This window comes from Panthera leo, chromosome A2 (assembly GCF_018350215.1).
Source record: "Panthera leo isolate Ple1 chromosome A2, P.leo_Ple1_pat1.1, whole genome shotgun sequence".
Classification (NCBI taxonomy): Eukaryota; Metazoa; Chordata; class Mammalia; order Carnivora; family Felidae; genus Panthera; species Panthera leo.
In genome coordinates this window covers 110139537-110154328 of record NC_056680.1, presented here as the reverse complement: position 1 = coordinate 110154328, position 14792 = coordinate 110139537, and the positions used below count along the sequence as shown (strand labels likewise).

At 36.3% G+C, this 14792-nt stretch overlaps 1 protein-coding gene across 4 annotated transcripts in view; it reads right to left on the bottom strand.

Annotated features, from left to right (window-relative positions):
* The window catches only part of HDAC9 (histone deacetylase 9), a 957815-nt gene that overhangs the window by 371059 nt on the left and 571964 nt on the right, over positions 1-14792 (bottom strand). For all 4 annotated transcript variants that reach the window (XM_042919682.1, XM_042919691.1, XM_042919700.1 and 1 more), the window contains 3 exons: positions 12231-12353; positions 8782-8992; positions 8147-8364 (listed from right to left, as the gene is read on the bottom strand). In XM_042919682.1, the coding sequence (XP_042775616.1) occupies positions 8147-8364; positions 8782-8992; positions 12231-12353 (552 nt within the window). The remainder of the gene's footprint in view (positions 1-8146; positions 8365-8781; positions 8993-12230; positions 12354-14792) is intronic.

Below are 14792 nucleotides of genomic sequence, written 5' to 3'. Positions count from 1 at the left end.
TAAGTATTTAGAGACAGGGCGGAAAGATACAGGGGAAGAAAACTAAAATCAGGACTTTATAAGCAGCCAAAATCTATAACAAAGGGACTGCTACATACTGGTGGTTTTCATGTCCACAAATCACTTAGCTATATTAAAAATTCCTTAGTAAGACTTAATTATTTCATCCTGTCAAATGAAACTATTTGTCAAGGTTGAGAAACAACCAAATTATTTAGCTTTCCTCTCTCTTTGAACAGCCTGGAATCAACATCAGTCAAACCACTCACATGGTTTAATTCCCCAGATATTTTTCTTTCCCCTATTTTCTTACCTCATAGTCATGTCCAACTATTGTTTTTCTCATTCAGTAAAAGCGTCTCTGACTAGATTAACAGTGCAGAGTGAAAAGGAAAGGTCGAGGTCCTTCCCTTGGTCTTCAAGTTATGAAAGCAGCACTGGGAACGTTTACGAAAGTTACACATTAATCCACTGAAATGGTCATTTAGTTTCTTTTACAAACACCGGATTTCATCACATCTAATAATAAAGCAACAAGCCATTTTCTGTATATTATAAACCATCAACTTGTAATTATGTAGTGAAATGGTTCTATATGAATTCTCTACGATGATGTAAGCCAGTATTGCAGTAAGTGGTTTTTTTGAAGCTCAGTACATACCTACACGAATCTATTTACACTGGGCTAATCATGTCGAAATAGCATCTATTTAAGGGCAAAGTCAAAGTTTCTTTTATAAACCTCTATAGATAGATAAATAATCTAGGAGGCTTTTTACTGTTATAAAATTAAGACTGCCTTTCAGTGCTTGCTAAAGTTTTTGGACATACTATCCATCTAATGGGCAAAATGTAATCCTAAATTGTTGATTAAAGGCTCTGCATGGAAACATACTGTCAAATGGATAGAGAGAAATTAAACCTGACAACGGTAATGCCTACTTTCCTAAATGAAAGCCCAGTTCAAGTTTCTACTCATCCATTTTTCAAAACATAAAACAAGGCATTTTCCAACCACCCAGAGAGGAGATGCCAAATTTGCATTTCAGTTGAACTTGATGAAGTCAGTAGACTTTCAGCATCAGGCCAGCTCAGAACTCTTATGAGAAGATGTTTGCTCAATCTAAAGAAATGACGATTTTACAGCATGCAAGAAAGGCATGAAACATGGTCGGGCTGTACTGCACTCACAGCACTGTTGGGAAGCTTTAATATGTCCCACCATGTAAATCAACTTCCAAATTAGTCACTGGAGGGAGGACAATGTATGAAAAGTTGGGAAGTAAGGTCAGGAAAACAAATTTCTTCATTTCAGCAAATCCAAACCAATACCAAAAATAAATAAATACATAAAATAAGATCGCCTTTTTTTTGTTGTTGTTGTTTGCTTGCTTGTTTGCCTTCTCTTCAATTGTAAGTTCTCTACTTTTTTGCAAAAATAAAATTAGGAAAAACTTGTCTTGGAGAACGTGACTGGCTCAGTCAGTAGAGCACGTGACCCTTGATAACGGAGTCACCAGTTCAAGCCCCATGTTGGGTGTGGAGCCTACTTAAAACAAAAATTTTTGTTAAAAAAAGAGGGATGCCTGGGTGGCTCAGTCAGTTGAGTGTCTGACTCTCGATTTCAGTTCAGGTCATGATCCCAGGGTCATGAGATCAAGCCCCACATTGGGCACTGTGCTGAGTTTGGAGCCTGCTTAAGATTCTCTCTCTCTCTCTGTCTGCCCCTCTCCACTGCTCGCGTGCTCGCTAAAAATAAAAATTAAAAAAAGAAGTAAAAAAGAGTAAATAAAAAAAATTTTTAAAGGAAATCTTTTCTTCTGCTTGGTGAAGAAAACAACACTAAAATCGTAAGTACACATTTAGGTTCAGGACAGGTTTTTGTGTCATACAACCTATGTCAGAAGTCTAGTTCTGTCAACTTCTAGCCTGTCCCCTGGGTCAACTTACTTAAGCCCTTTAAAATTAACTTTCTTGATATTAAAAAGAATGAGTTGTTAAGTCTGAGAAAATAATGTACATAAGAAGGTTAGCATTGTGTCCCAGCCTACAGTGGGTCCTACTTATAAAAGGGAGCCAGTATTACGTGAAAGACCGTATCCCTAAGGTACCTATGGAGAAGGTGCTAGGAAGAGCCACAGTGCATGAAAGATATACCAGGAGTAATAGGTGCATCAAAAAGCAAAGATGGGTACATCATCCTCATCTAATTATACTTAAAATTTTAACCTTCCCACAAGAAGCCATGGATATAATCACCTTTATTAAAATAAAGCTAACACAAAGTGTTCCCTTGATTTAGGACATGATAATAGGACATGAGACTTAAAAATATAAACTTTCTGGAATGTAACATCTTTACAGTTGTTCTTCAAATAAATTTCCTTGGGAAAACATACGCTTTGCTCAACAGTGCACAAAATAGTTTTATTTTAGAACTACCTTCGGGGATATTTTGTAAGAACAAAATAACACACATATATGCACACTATGTTTGTGTGTGAGCACAGGCATGACAGACTATAGTCCCCTGGGTTGCTGTGGATGCATGATTGGGAACAAGGAGTAGGTATGAATCATGAGGGGTTATGAAGAATATGTAACATTTCTGTTAGAAAATTATATCAGGAAAAAGAATACAACAGATATTACTCAAATAAATGGTCAAATTCTCTTCTAAAATTAATGAAAACTCCCCATTTGCTCCGTTCAAGCATTTGAGCAAAATTATATTCATGCCTTGCTTGTCAGACATAATTTCTACCTGTTTTAATAAGGGTAACGCAGGACATCTGCTTGGCCTCCCTTTTACTAATCTTGTCTTAGATATATTTTTATTATGATAAAATAGCACTCATGTCAAAATGCCTAAGTATCATAGTAATAAATATATAATAAATACTTATATCTACAGTGAACTTTGACATATTTAAGATATCATCTCATGATTTATCTGGGTTTTTAAAAAAAGTGTTGGCTGATGTCCAGTCATAGGAATGCATAAGATATTTATCACAGAGTATATTACAAAGGGAAAGAAAGAAAGAAAGAAAGAAAGAAAGAAAGAAAGAAAGAAAGAAAGAGATAAAAAAGGACAGAAGAACCCAAGGAGGTAACCAAACAAGTCTCAAGTTTTACTTCCTCAATGAAAACAATTTTCTTCCTCATGTTCCCTATCCTAGTACATAACACATCGTATTACCGTTTACTGAATAATTCACTCCCTTGCTCCCCATACTTTAAGCTCCATGAGGACTCTGAATGTTATTTTCTTAGTGATTAAAATAGTGTCTGGCACAAAGCAAGAATTCAATGAGTTGCTAAATGGATAAATGCATAATAAATTGGTATTTCATTCAAATAAGTACTGAATGAAGAAAGAAATTTCTTAAATTTTCTGCTCATGTGGTTTTGATAGAATGAATATGAAAAACATAGGTATTAGAACAATTCTAATTAAAATAGAAATTATTCAGTGTGCATCAATGCTATCCTATACATACTATAACAGAGAAACAATTTAAAGAATAATGCCATTGGGCAGGGGGCAGAGGTCAAGGCCAGATTATCTCACAACAAAAATGCCTGAAGACACTCAGGAAAATTCCTGTGTATCATTCAGATAGTGTTACAACTAGAGATTTGCCCTTCTATTAATTAGGCAGTGATTGGTATATTCCTTCAAAAATCATAAAAAACCTGCAGTGTGTTTTGTTTTCATTAATCATAGTCTTTTTTTTAACAGAAAAATCTGTGGCAAGATTCAAATTTAAAATGATCCCAGAAGGGGCGCCTGGGTGGCGCAGTCGGTTAAGCGACCGACTTCAGCCAGGTCACGATCTCGCGGTCTGTGAGTTCGAGCCCCGCGTCAGGCTCTGGGCTGATGGCTCAGAGCCTGGAGCCTGTTTCCGATTCTGTGTCTCCCTCTCTCTCTGCCCCTCCCCCGTTCATGCTCTGTCTCTCTCTGTCCCAAAAATAAATAAAAAACGTTGAAAAAAAAAAAATTTTAAAATGATCCCAGAAGAAAATTGCCAATACCCTCTTACTTTTTTGTTTGCCTTTTTTTATTTATGGGGAAAATTTTGCTTTAGAAACCATTTTTATCTTTCAGTAAATAAACAAAAGATACCTGGCAAAAGCAACAATCCTCTTTTTTTTAAAATGTTCATTTTTGAGAGGGAGAGCACCCACACATGGGCACAAGCAGGGGGAGGGACAGAAAGAGGTACAGAGGATCCAAAGAAGGCTCCATGCTGACAGCAGAGAGCCTGATGCGGGGCTCAAACTCACAAAACACAAGATCATGACCTGAGCCAAAATTGGGTGCTTAATCGACCGAACTACCTAGGTGCCCAACATCAATCTTCTTTTGATACTAGCATAAAGAATCTTGGTTTTTAAAAAATGCCCACAAGTCATTGTTTCATGAATGTACCATACCTTAGCAACAGAAATTGTTCAATGCATTCCTGAATACTTTAAATGTCTCAAGAAAACAAAAGAACAAATAGTGTAAACCATGACTTTTTTTTTTTTTATGGTTAAACTTCTCAAAATACCTTCAGTGAAAATAAAATATTCAACCTGATGAGTATAAAGACAAATCATTCTGACAGGTTTTCCACTTACATTTCTACCTTGCCCCATTTTGTAGATGTAACAATATAAATACTGTATATACCCATTCCAGGGATATTTCTGCTAAGCAATTAAGTACTTACACCATAATTGTATGAGACAAATAATCCTTATGACACACAAATTTCCCATGTAAATGTCATTAAAGTATCAAGCAATGGGTAGGTAAGTTATTTAGTATGATTAATAATATTTACATTGTATAGTTATAGTAAGCAGGAATGACGGCTTTCATAAATGGTTGATTCAAATAATAGTAAGATATGACAAAGCTTTCCAAATTTAATAAGTCAATTATTATATAAACTCTGAAAAATATAGATTTGCTTTGACTTCTAATGATGATTAGCAATTCAATTACATCATTAAAAATTTCACACTAGGGGGAGGGTCACCTGGGTGGCTCAGTCGGTGGAGTGCGGACTTTGGCTTAGGTTATGATCTCCTAGGATGTGAGTTCAAGCCCCACATCAGATTCTGTGCTGACAGCTCAGAGCCTAGAGCCTGCTTTCAATCCTGTTTCCCTCTCCTTCTGTCCCTCCCCCACTTGCTCTCATGCTCTCTCGCTCTCTCTCTCTCAAAATTAAAATTAAAAAACATAAAAAATTAAAAAAAAATAATACCAGCAGGGCACCTGGGTGGCTCAGTCGGTTAAGCATCCAACTCTTGGTTTCAGCTCAGGTCATAATCTCACGGTTGGTGGGTTCAAGCCCTGCACTGGGCTCTACACTAACAGTGCACAGCCTGCTTAGGATTCTCTCTCCCTCTCTCTCTGCCATCCCTCTCTCTCTCTCAAAAATAAATAAATAAACATTAAAAAAATTTCATGCCAGGAAGGACAATCATATTTAATATGCTATAGGTTTAGAGACAAATACACTTATTTTTTCTTTTGTTGTCACTGCATTTTTGCTTCTCTAAATCTTAAAAAAAAATTTGAAGGAGCAAAAGAAAAGGAAATTTTCAAACAGGGTATCTGTATACCAATGTCTTTATGTGAGCATGTATTTCCTGCTACTGTAAGTACCTCAAGAGCAGGGACATTTTTATGATGCCAACTATTTGGTTCCATTTTGAATAGATTCAATATAGATTCATCCATTTTAACAGGAAAGAAAAATGACATAAATTAAATTTTCTATGGTTATTTCTCATTAATGGGTATTCAAAATGGTTAGAATACACATAAATATATAATTATACACAAACGCATTGGTTTTTGGCATCTCAGTTATGGCCCTCACATAATGTGAAATAAATGTTTTCATCACCTCCTGGGGAAGGGAGAACAGTAGCAATTCATTTCTTGATGGTTCTATTGTGAATACTTCAGAATAGGTCAGAGATTCAATATTTTCTTCTTTAAGATTCTTCTCTGTTCCCTCACACAATTGAGGGCAGGTGAAATATTTTCAAAATCTGGAGAATACCCAACGTGCATATGCCATTTGATCAAACATATGGAATACATACTTGGAGAAAAGCCAACTGGAGACCTGCTTGAGTAATCTAAACACCCAAGCTGAGAGGGGTTAATATATAAAGATCAGCTTTGTACTTTGAAGTTTTCTGGACTTCATTTTGCCTAATTAAGACAAGATTTAATAGTCAAACCACTGTACAAACATGTACCTGAGAGTATAGGTTTGTTTCTAATTTTGGGAAGAATTCTTAACAGATTCCAAGGAATCAGCTCCACATGGGAGAAGGTCTCTGATAAGATTTGCTCTTCTCATTGCTCAAATGCAAATGCCTGCTTTTCATCTTAGTTTCTTCCATGTGACTGAGGTTAGCATCCGCCTGTCAAAATCTCAAGTGTGATACTAAAATATAAAGATTCTGTTATTAGCATACCACTGAGTCTGAAACACCAGCATCTCTAGGTCATGAAAAATGTATTCCCAAATAATCTTAAATTAACAGGAATCTAACGAACTTAATTCCAGATCAAAATATTATGAGGCAAAATGTAGGATTCCTAATCTTTCTTTCTGCATAAAGTTTTCCTCACTGGTCACTGGACAATTTTTCAGGAATTCCCAGTAGTTATAAGTAGTGCTGAGAGACCACAAAACAAACAAACCGAACTCTACCATAATATAGCAGACATACACTCTTAAATCAAAAGTACTCCGTCACTACACAAGAAGGAAGTTGATTGCCTCCAGTGAGACTGATTTGATACAAAATAATTTGATAAATTTAGAGAAATGTGGTAGCAACGAAACAGGCATCAATCTGATGATATATAAAGAGTAATAAGCAATATAGTGAAATATAGTCTGCAGTAGAATGAAAGACGGCAGGAAAGGTAGTTACCACCGCCATCTATCCCCTGGTCCTATTTCCCCAATCCCACACACATACACATCATCTTTGAAAGCAGCAAAGGGCTGGGCTGGAGGAATTTCTGTTCAGCAGTATGGTATTCAGCCTGTGTTTCCTTCATGGCTCTGCCTTATTAAGCTGGAGGCCAAAGAGAAGAGAAAAACTCTCGCCCTACCCTACCTGCAATAAACACATGGTAAGTGAGCACATGATAAAGACCCCCTTTCTCCTAAATGCTATTACAAAGATGATTTGATCTTTGCCCAGGAGGTTTTGCTTTGTTTACATCACTATACAATAAAACTTTTAAACAGTAAGCCACTTTTTAGCTACCTATCAGTAAACAGAATGTCATTTCTTAATATAAAACCTCTCTCCATGATACTTGTAGGTGATACAGTAACAGTGGAGACTGGGTAGAATTATGACATCCAGGACCAAAACACTGTCCAGGAAGAAGAAGACTCTGCTTTGGAAACTCCTAGCAGACGGTAGTGGCAAAGCTGGGAAGACCAGTTTTGCTTATGGATTCACTGAAAATGTTACTGGCCTGGCCTGTCTGATATTGTCATATTGTAATCACTGTTTCTTTGTGGTTGCCTCAGCAGGAGAGCTCCTAAGGATGTGGTGTGATACATACATCAGCTTTCCATTTTGGCCACAATAAGGCTGCCAGAAAATTACCACATATTTCTGAGAAATTGCTTCAAACATTGTTTGGAATGAAGTGGGGCATACTAAAAAATAAATGCAACATGGATACATACAAGTTGCTGAGAAATACTCTGTTGGCTAACTTTGTCATATCTGCCTGCACCTGTGCAAACTTTTTGAGCTGTCGATCCACCACATTCAACTCTGCCTCAAGCCTTTTCTACAATACCAGAAAATGGGGCTCTGCACACAGGTGCCTGTGTGCGCTTATGTATTAAGATAGGGCTTCAATCATGAAAGCCCTTACTAATCCATAATCTCAGTTTTGCCATAAGCATCCTGTGACTGTAGTCATGGTGAAAATACTGATATTGTGATGCTGTCCCTGAGGGCTAGGATGGCGATCTCCTTTTGACTGTGATGGATAGATCCCAACATTCTCCTCTCATGTGCCCCGATCAGTGAAGAGAACCCCAATTTCCCCCATTGGTGGTTATGACATTTTGACTTCGGCTTGGGGGCTTACTTTGTTCATGTGGATCTGCTGCTGGTATTGCTTCTGCTTCTCCAAGAATTGCTGGTGTTGCTGCTGAATGACCAGCTGAGCCAATGTGCTCTGAGGCAAAGGTGCGGACTGGGTTCGATTCAGGGGTCTGTGACGGGGTAATTTGTGGGTACCTCTAATGCCAGGTGAAATTCTCTCTTTTGTTGCCAATGGAGACTGAGGATGTAAGGGAACTCCGCCTGAAAAAAAAAATGTAACACACACACATACAATTTTGCTTTATAAAAGAACAAAAAGCCACAGAAAATAGATATATGAGAAATTTGGTGAAACTAGTGATTCTGCTGGGCAAACAACAGAAGAAACCTAGGTTGTATGGGGTAAAGGCAGAAATGCCAGAACATTAGATAGGTATGCATCTCACCAGTGACTCACCAGTAATCGACTCTGGTACGTATGAAGGTTTAACAAGGTGAGGTGTTTTCCCCACCATGTATCTAGAGAAATAAATGAAAATAGTAGCCTTTCCCACAATACCAAGTGTCAGGGAGACCCTTGCATGACAATGTAAATCTTTAATAGGGTCTTGAGCTAAAGGGGCATTACATTGGAACACAGATAAAAGAAAGCCCTAAGATGATGGTGTCATTAATTACCAGTCACAAGAAGCTTTTGCTGTCGCATTTGTTCTTTCAGTAACAAATGCTGCAGGAGAGCTTGGTGGCTGCTGTTGGGTTTTCCCTCTAAAGCGACATGGGGATGGCTTGAAGATGCTGGGATGCTGCCCCCATACTGCCCAGGCAGAGGAACGCCTTGTCTGAGCGTCTGAGTCTCACACTTCTGTTTTTCTTTGAGTGAATTCGAAGCCTGTGTCAAGAAATAATAAAGATGTTAATCCTTTTTCATCCATTAGGTCTGTACACCATTAGATGAGTTTCTTATTCTATAATCCTTCCTTTCCCTACCCAAAATAAACCCCATCTTACTGATGGCTGAGTAGGGAAAATGTATAATAGGATGTCTTTTTTTTCTCCTAGTGTTTTCTTTTTTTTAACCGAAGTATAGTTCACACACAACACTACACTAGTCTCAGGCGTACAACATAGTGATTCAACATTGCTGAAGTGCTCATTATGAACTGCTCACCATGATAGTGTAGTTACCTCTGTTGCCATATGAAGTTATCACAATCTTATTCACTATATTCCCTATGCTGTACTTTACATCCCCATGACTTCTTCATTTTACAACTGGAAGTGTGTACCTCTTACTCGCCTTCACCTATTTTGCCCGACAGCATGTCTTTCTAAACTAACTACATCAACAAAGGAGAAATAAAAATAGGGTGGAAGCCTGGGAGACAATTTAGTATTGAGTATCCTTGTACTGAACTTAAAGATTATTTTAGCATTAACTAATAATAATACTAATTTCAGGGCTAATAACTGGGAAGTTTATGTTTAAAATATTTGAATATACTGTTTAAGTAAAAGGTATACTGGAAACATAAAATTGATTCAAATTGCTGAACTAGTGACTGTATCTTAGCAATGAGGAAGCTGAAGATAAAGAGAACCTGGGTGGCTCAGTCTGTTAAGAGTCTGACTTTGGCTCTGGTCATGATCTCACAGTTTGTGAGTTTCAGCACCGCATCAGCCTCTGTGCTGACAGAGTGGAGCCTGCTTGGGATTCTCTGTCTCCCTCTCTCTGCCCTTCCCCCCACCTCCTCTCTCAAAATAAATAAATAAACATTAACAAAAAAGAAGCTGGGATAAGACTGTCTATAGTTTTGGAGTTTCATGCAGAAGGAACAATTCCTCTAATGACCTCTAATAAGTTCACAGAGCTGTAGGTTTCCAATATTTAATTTTTAAAATAAAAGTCTTCAGCCAACTCAATGAGCAGTTGTATAAAAATGCAGGAATTTGATTTAAACATGTATTTTATATTAATTTGTAACAGATCCCCAAATCTCTAAATATTGAAAATGACACTGCAGATACTTTTGTTTAATAAAATAAACTACAAGTGAAATTAGATCAAATAAAAATGCTATTAAGAACTTGAAATGTATGATAACACAGTAATAAGGTAATAATAATTATATCATCAATAGTAATAATGCATTATCCTATTCAAAGAATTTAATGAATGGAGGTCATTTTGGCATTACAAAAGCAGAAGTCTAATACCTCAAAATTATGTGGCATGTTTCTTTTCAAAACTCATGTTTCATCTTTCAAAATTGCTGTGCACCAGGGAAGCAAAGCAATTTTCAGTGATGGCGAAATTGAAGGACAAAGAGGTAAATGGTTTGTCTTAGTCACATGGCAAGTCAACACAATGTTTAATCTAGAAGTGATTCCTTCTCCTGGCCTCTTTTCCTTAAAATTTCCCACTATTCAGTGGGGAAATGGAATATTAAGAGATCCCTTTGCCAAAGCAATGCTAAACTGAAAAATTAATTGTGATGGCCTCATCCACACCAAAATGGAAGCAAAGAAAAACGAAACTTCAATCCAAACCACATTGGTTTATTCATCCAACGGTACCAAATTGTATTACCATTGAAACATTAAATGGTCTGGCGTTAGTACTTGGTCCTTTGGGAAAAAATTCTCTCTGACCACATTAAAAGTGGTGTATGTTTGTGTTAGCTGGTAGGAATGACTTAGAACGCGCAAAAAAGAGTGGAAAGAAATGCCTATTCATGTGTCATAAGAAGCTTTTATGTTAGTATTTGCTTATCATCTGAAGAAGAGGAAAAACAGGAATGGAAGAAAAATAATTTTTAATAAGTGGAGATGTGAAAATACCATACATTAACATTTATATTTAGTTTCATCCTTAATTCCTTTTTTTCTTTTCACTAGAACCAATTGTTTACTAACGCTTCATGTGGAAATTCAAAGGCATAGCTGACATCAGTATTGTTAAGCTTTTCTTCTTCAATCCTCAGATAGAAAACAACAAAATTTTGCTTTTTCCTCACTAGTAGAAGATTACTATATCATGTAAGAGAAATGATAACATTTGGTAAAAATGCCAAATATAATCAGGAATCTCTTTGATTGATTTTATAACATGTATTGAACCCAATTATAAAATTTGTCATTTAAAAATGTTAGGTAGGTGTGCTTGTGCATAAAATAGCATACCGTATACAGGTCTTATATTCTGAAGATAAACTAATCACAAAATGGTCAACTCTTTAAAATTTCCTGGCGTGGGCTTATTGTAAAAGATGTGAATTTGACAAGCTGGAACTCCATGGAAGATGTGCTGCTAAAGTTTGAAAAAAACTGGTGCCAAGGGTTGGAAAAAATTTCTCTTTAAACCTAATGCATCCCATGACCTCTGCCTAAGTATTATTTACACAACAAGTCACAGATGAATTTTTCCAGGTAAAGCTTACACATCTTTTATATTATTTTGGGGAATACGTATAAAATAATTATTGCTATCTTCTGCTAGTAGGACAGTACCTCCCAAAGATCCTATTTCAGATGTCAGGACTTTTAAAGTAACTGATTCACTCTGAATCTCCTGGGAAGAATTTAATATTGCTCACAGAGAGGTTTTCCAGATATGTCCCTTACTATGACAGAGTCAGTAACTTAAATTCTGAAGATAAAGTCATTCACAAAATAAATTCTATAAACCTATGCTGCCTGCTTTAGAAGCTACAGCTCTCAACACAGGCCTGGGTTGAGTCCTACGTATGTTACTTAATGGCTCTGTGATCTTGGGATTTTAAATATTCCAAATCTCAGCTTCTTCTACTGTAACACTGTGGCCTGTAATCTCTGTTTCATGGAATGGCTGTGTGGAGCTACTAAAATAATATGTCTGGAGAGTACTTTCTTTTTTAAAAGCTATAAAGCATTATACAAATGTTAGTTATTATTTTTATAAATAGTATTATGTGAACCAGAATAATTCTTTAATTTGAAATGAAACTGAATGTCTCTGCACAACTCAGAGTGAAGTGGATGAATTCTCTGAGAAATGAACTCTACCAAGTTTCCCTGAAGTGTAAATATACAAGAAATGAAAGAGAGCTCCCCTATGAAAATATCACTTGGGCCACTGTGTAATGACTTACATTGAGCTGGGCTGGCACTGCTGGAAGTCCCAAGGTAATGTTGGGCAAAGAGGGAGAGGTATAAAGACTTAGCAGGTTCATGGAATCTTCGTGAATTAGAATGCGTTGCTGTGAAACCATATGCTGTTAACAACAACAACAAAAAAAAGAAAAAGAAAAAGAAAAAGGAGTCTCAAAACATTATTATGTCATAAATTTTACTGTAAAATGTTCACATTTTGGAAAATATATTTTATATTATCATGATTAATCAAAATAGTCAAGTATATTAAATGTTTATTTTGATTTCTGTATCAAAAGTTCTATGTGCAAATTAAAATTCTCTTCATTAGAAATCACCACAAAATGTGAAGAGCTTCTGTGTTCATTGTGCAAAATTCACTTTCAAAATTCTACCTTTATGGACCATAATCAGCATGTCTGTCCTCAATTGGTGAAGTATAACAATTAAATTGAGTAATTCTTATGAGTGTATTTTTTGTATTACTGAGTAATGATATGTATATAATGTTGCTACAATCATTATCTTTATATGGATTAAACATCATTTTACTGATGGGAAAACTCACACAAGAAAATCTTAGATTAGATATCACCATACAGGACTTCTATAATTAATAATATCTTTATTAAGTATAAAATTTATGAATAGACAATTCTGTGTGGTGTATGTTTAGATTATTCATATTCAGTAGCTAAGGTAAATGTTAAAATATTACAAGTTCCCTGTGCCACAAAAGGCTTCATTTACACTGAAAATACCTTGAATGTTTTCGCATCACAGTCCTTTCTACAACAAATACCTTTTTTTAATCCAATACTAAGAGTCATGTTTTCCCACATGTGGCCCAATATGGTTGCTTGAATTACATTTTCTGTTTAACTCTTGCTTCCCTCCCAGAACTCTTATACAATAAGAGTTACAAAGGTCTTATTAGACTAAGGAACTCTGGCCTGATATGGTCCCCAAGGGAACAACATCCCTGAAAAAGAATACTCCATGTAACAGTATGACACAGTGACTGCTTTCTTCCCAAACAAAAAGCATATGGGACTCCAATAATAGACCACCTCCAAGAGGGATATTGCACACACGGGCTTTGACTAAAGTAAATATAATAACTTGTCAAGCATGTTTGGGGGAGCTGTAGATTTTCCCCTGGACAAACCTGGGATATCAATTAACTGGGGAAAATATCATGTGCTAATACAATGCAACCTCAGAATGTCACTGAAGAGTGATGCGCCACCAAAACACAGGATGTTATTCCAAAACATCACCTCAGTCATAGGTTTGTTTGGAGATGAGTCGTAGCCTTAACATAATAAGAGCAGAAGGTTAAATGTAGAGTTTTTTTCATTGCAACCGGGAATTCCAAGCTAACTCAGATTTTATTTTTTTCTCACAAGGACAAGGCAGATATTTGTGCATGAAAATCAAGAGGTATATTGAAAGTTTTAACAATACATTGCTTTTATATGCAACCCTTTACAGAACTAAAGTTGTCTAAAATGCCACAGCATGAAGACTGCAGGAAAAGATCTGATCATTACAATGTGTGAGATTGCAATTTTGCATTAGGAGCTCTAAGTAGCAGTTGCATATTTGCTCTAATTAAAAAGGCAAGCTTTTATTTTGCTTACATTAATATGCTTTTAATATTAATTTTTAGTTTGGAATATATGCTTGAATAAGAACAAAACGAATGTGTGAGGAAGCAAAAAATATTTTAACTGGCTTATTAGTTGCAAGCAGTAATTTATAATAAAATGATATTTCATTCACTTATGTTTTCATAGAAGATAAATAAATGTGGAAAAGTAAGCACTTTAAATCATGTACAATATGCATTCCAGATTGTATCTGTTTATCTCACAACTGAGAGTTGACATGCACTGTGGGAATGGCACCAAAGATACCACAGGCTACACTAATGAGTTCATCTTTGTTTCACAGAATGAACTTCTGTGATATCTTTCCACCTCATCCCAGGAAGCAAACCTATGCTAAAGTAAGAAAAATACTTCTTCTTGGATGTAATAATAGCAGCAGCGGACCAGCTGCTCACATGGGCTTTGACTAAAGTGAAGACAACAGAAAATTCTCACTATGGGATTAAACTCTTGAAGTTTCATGTCAAAATCGAGTGTCTCCATTTCTTATGACAGTGTACTGCTTTTCAACACCTACCATGTGCCAACCTCTGGGCTAGGGACTTTTTTGGACATTAACCTATTTTTCATAGGCACTCTGTAGCTATCATTATGCTTCAGTTATGGATAAAGAAACGGAGTGATTTGCTCAATTCTGGTCCCCGGTGAGATCAGGAACATAACTTTTAAACTGATCAAGGCTATATGATTTGTTGTCAGGTACTGCTATAGAAGCTATATCTCACTGGACCACCATTACTGAAGGATATGGGAACCATAAAAAAAAAAGTACGGATATGGGGGACACTTTAGAAAAGAAGAGGAAGCAAAATCTGGTCCTGAGGCTGATGGAAAAGAATAAATGTGTGCAACTGGGAACCAGCTGACCTGGACATGAGAAGAAAGCGA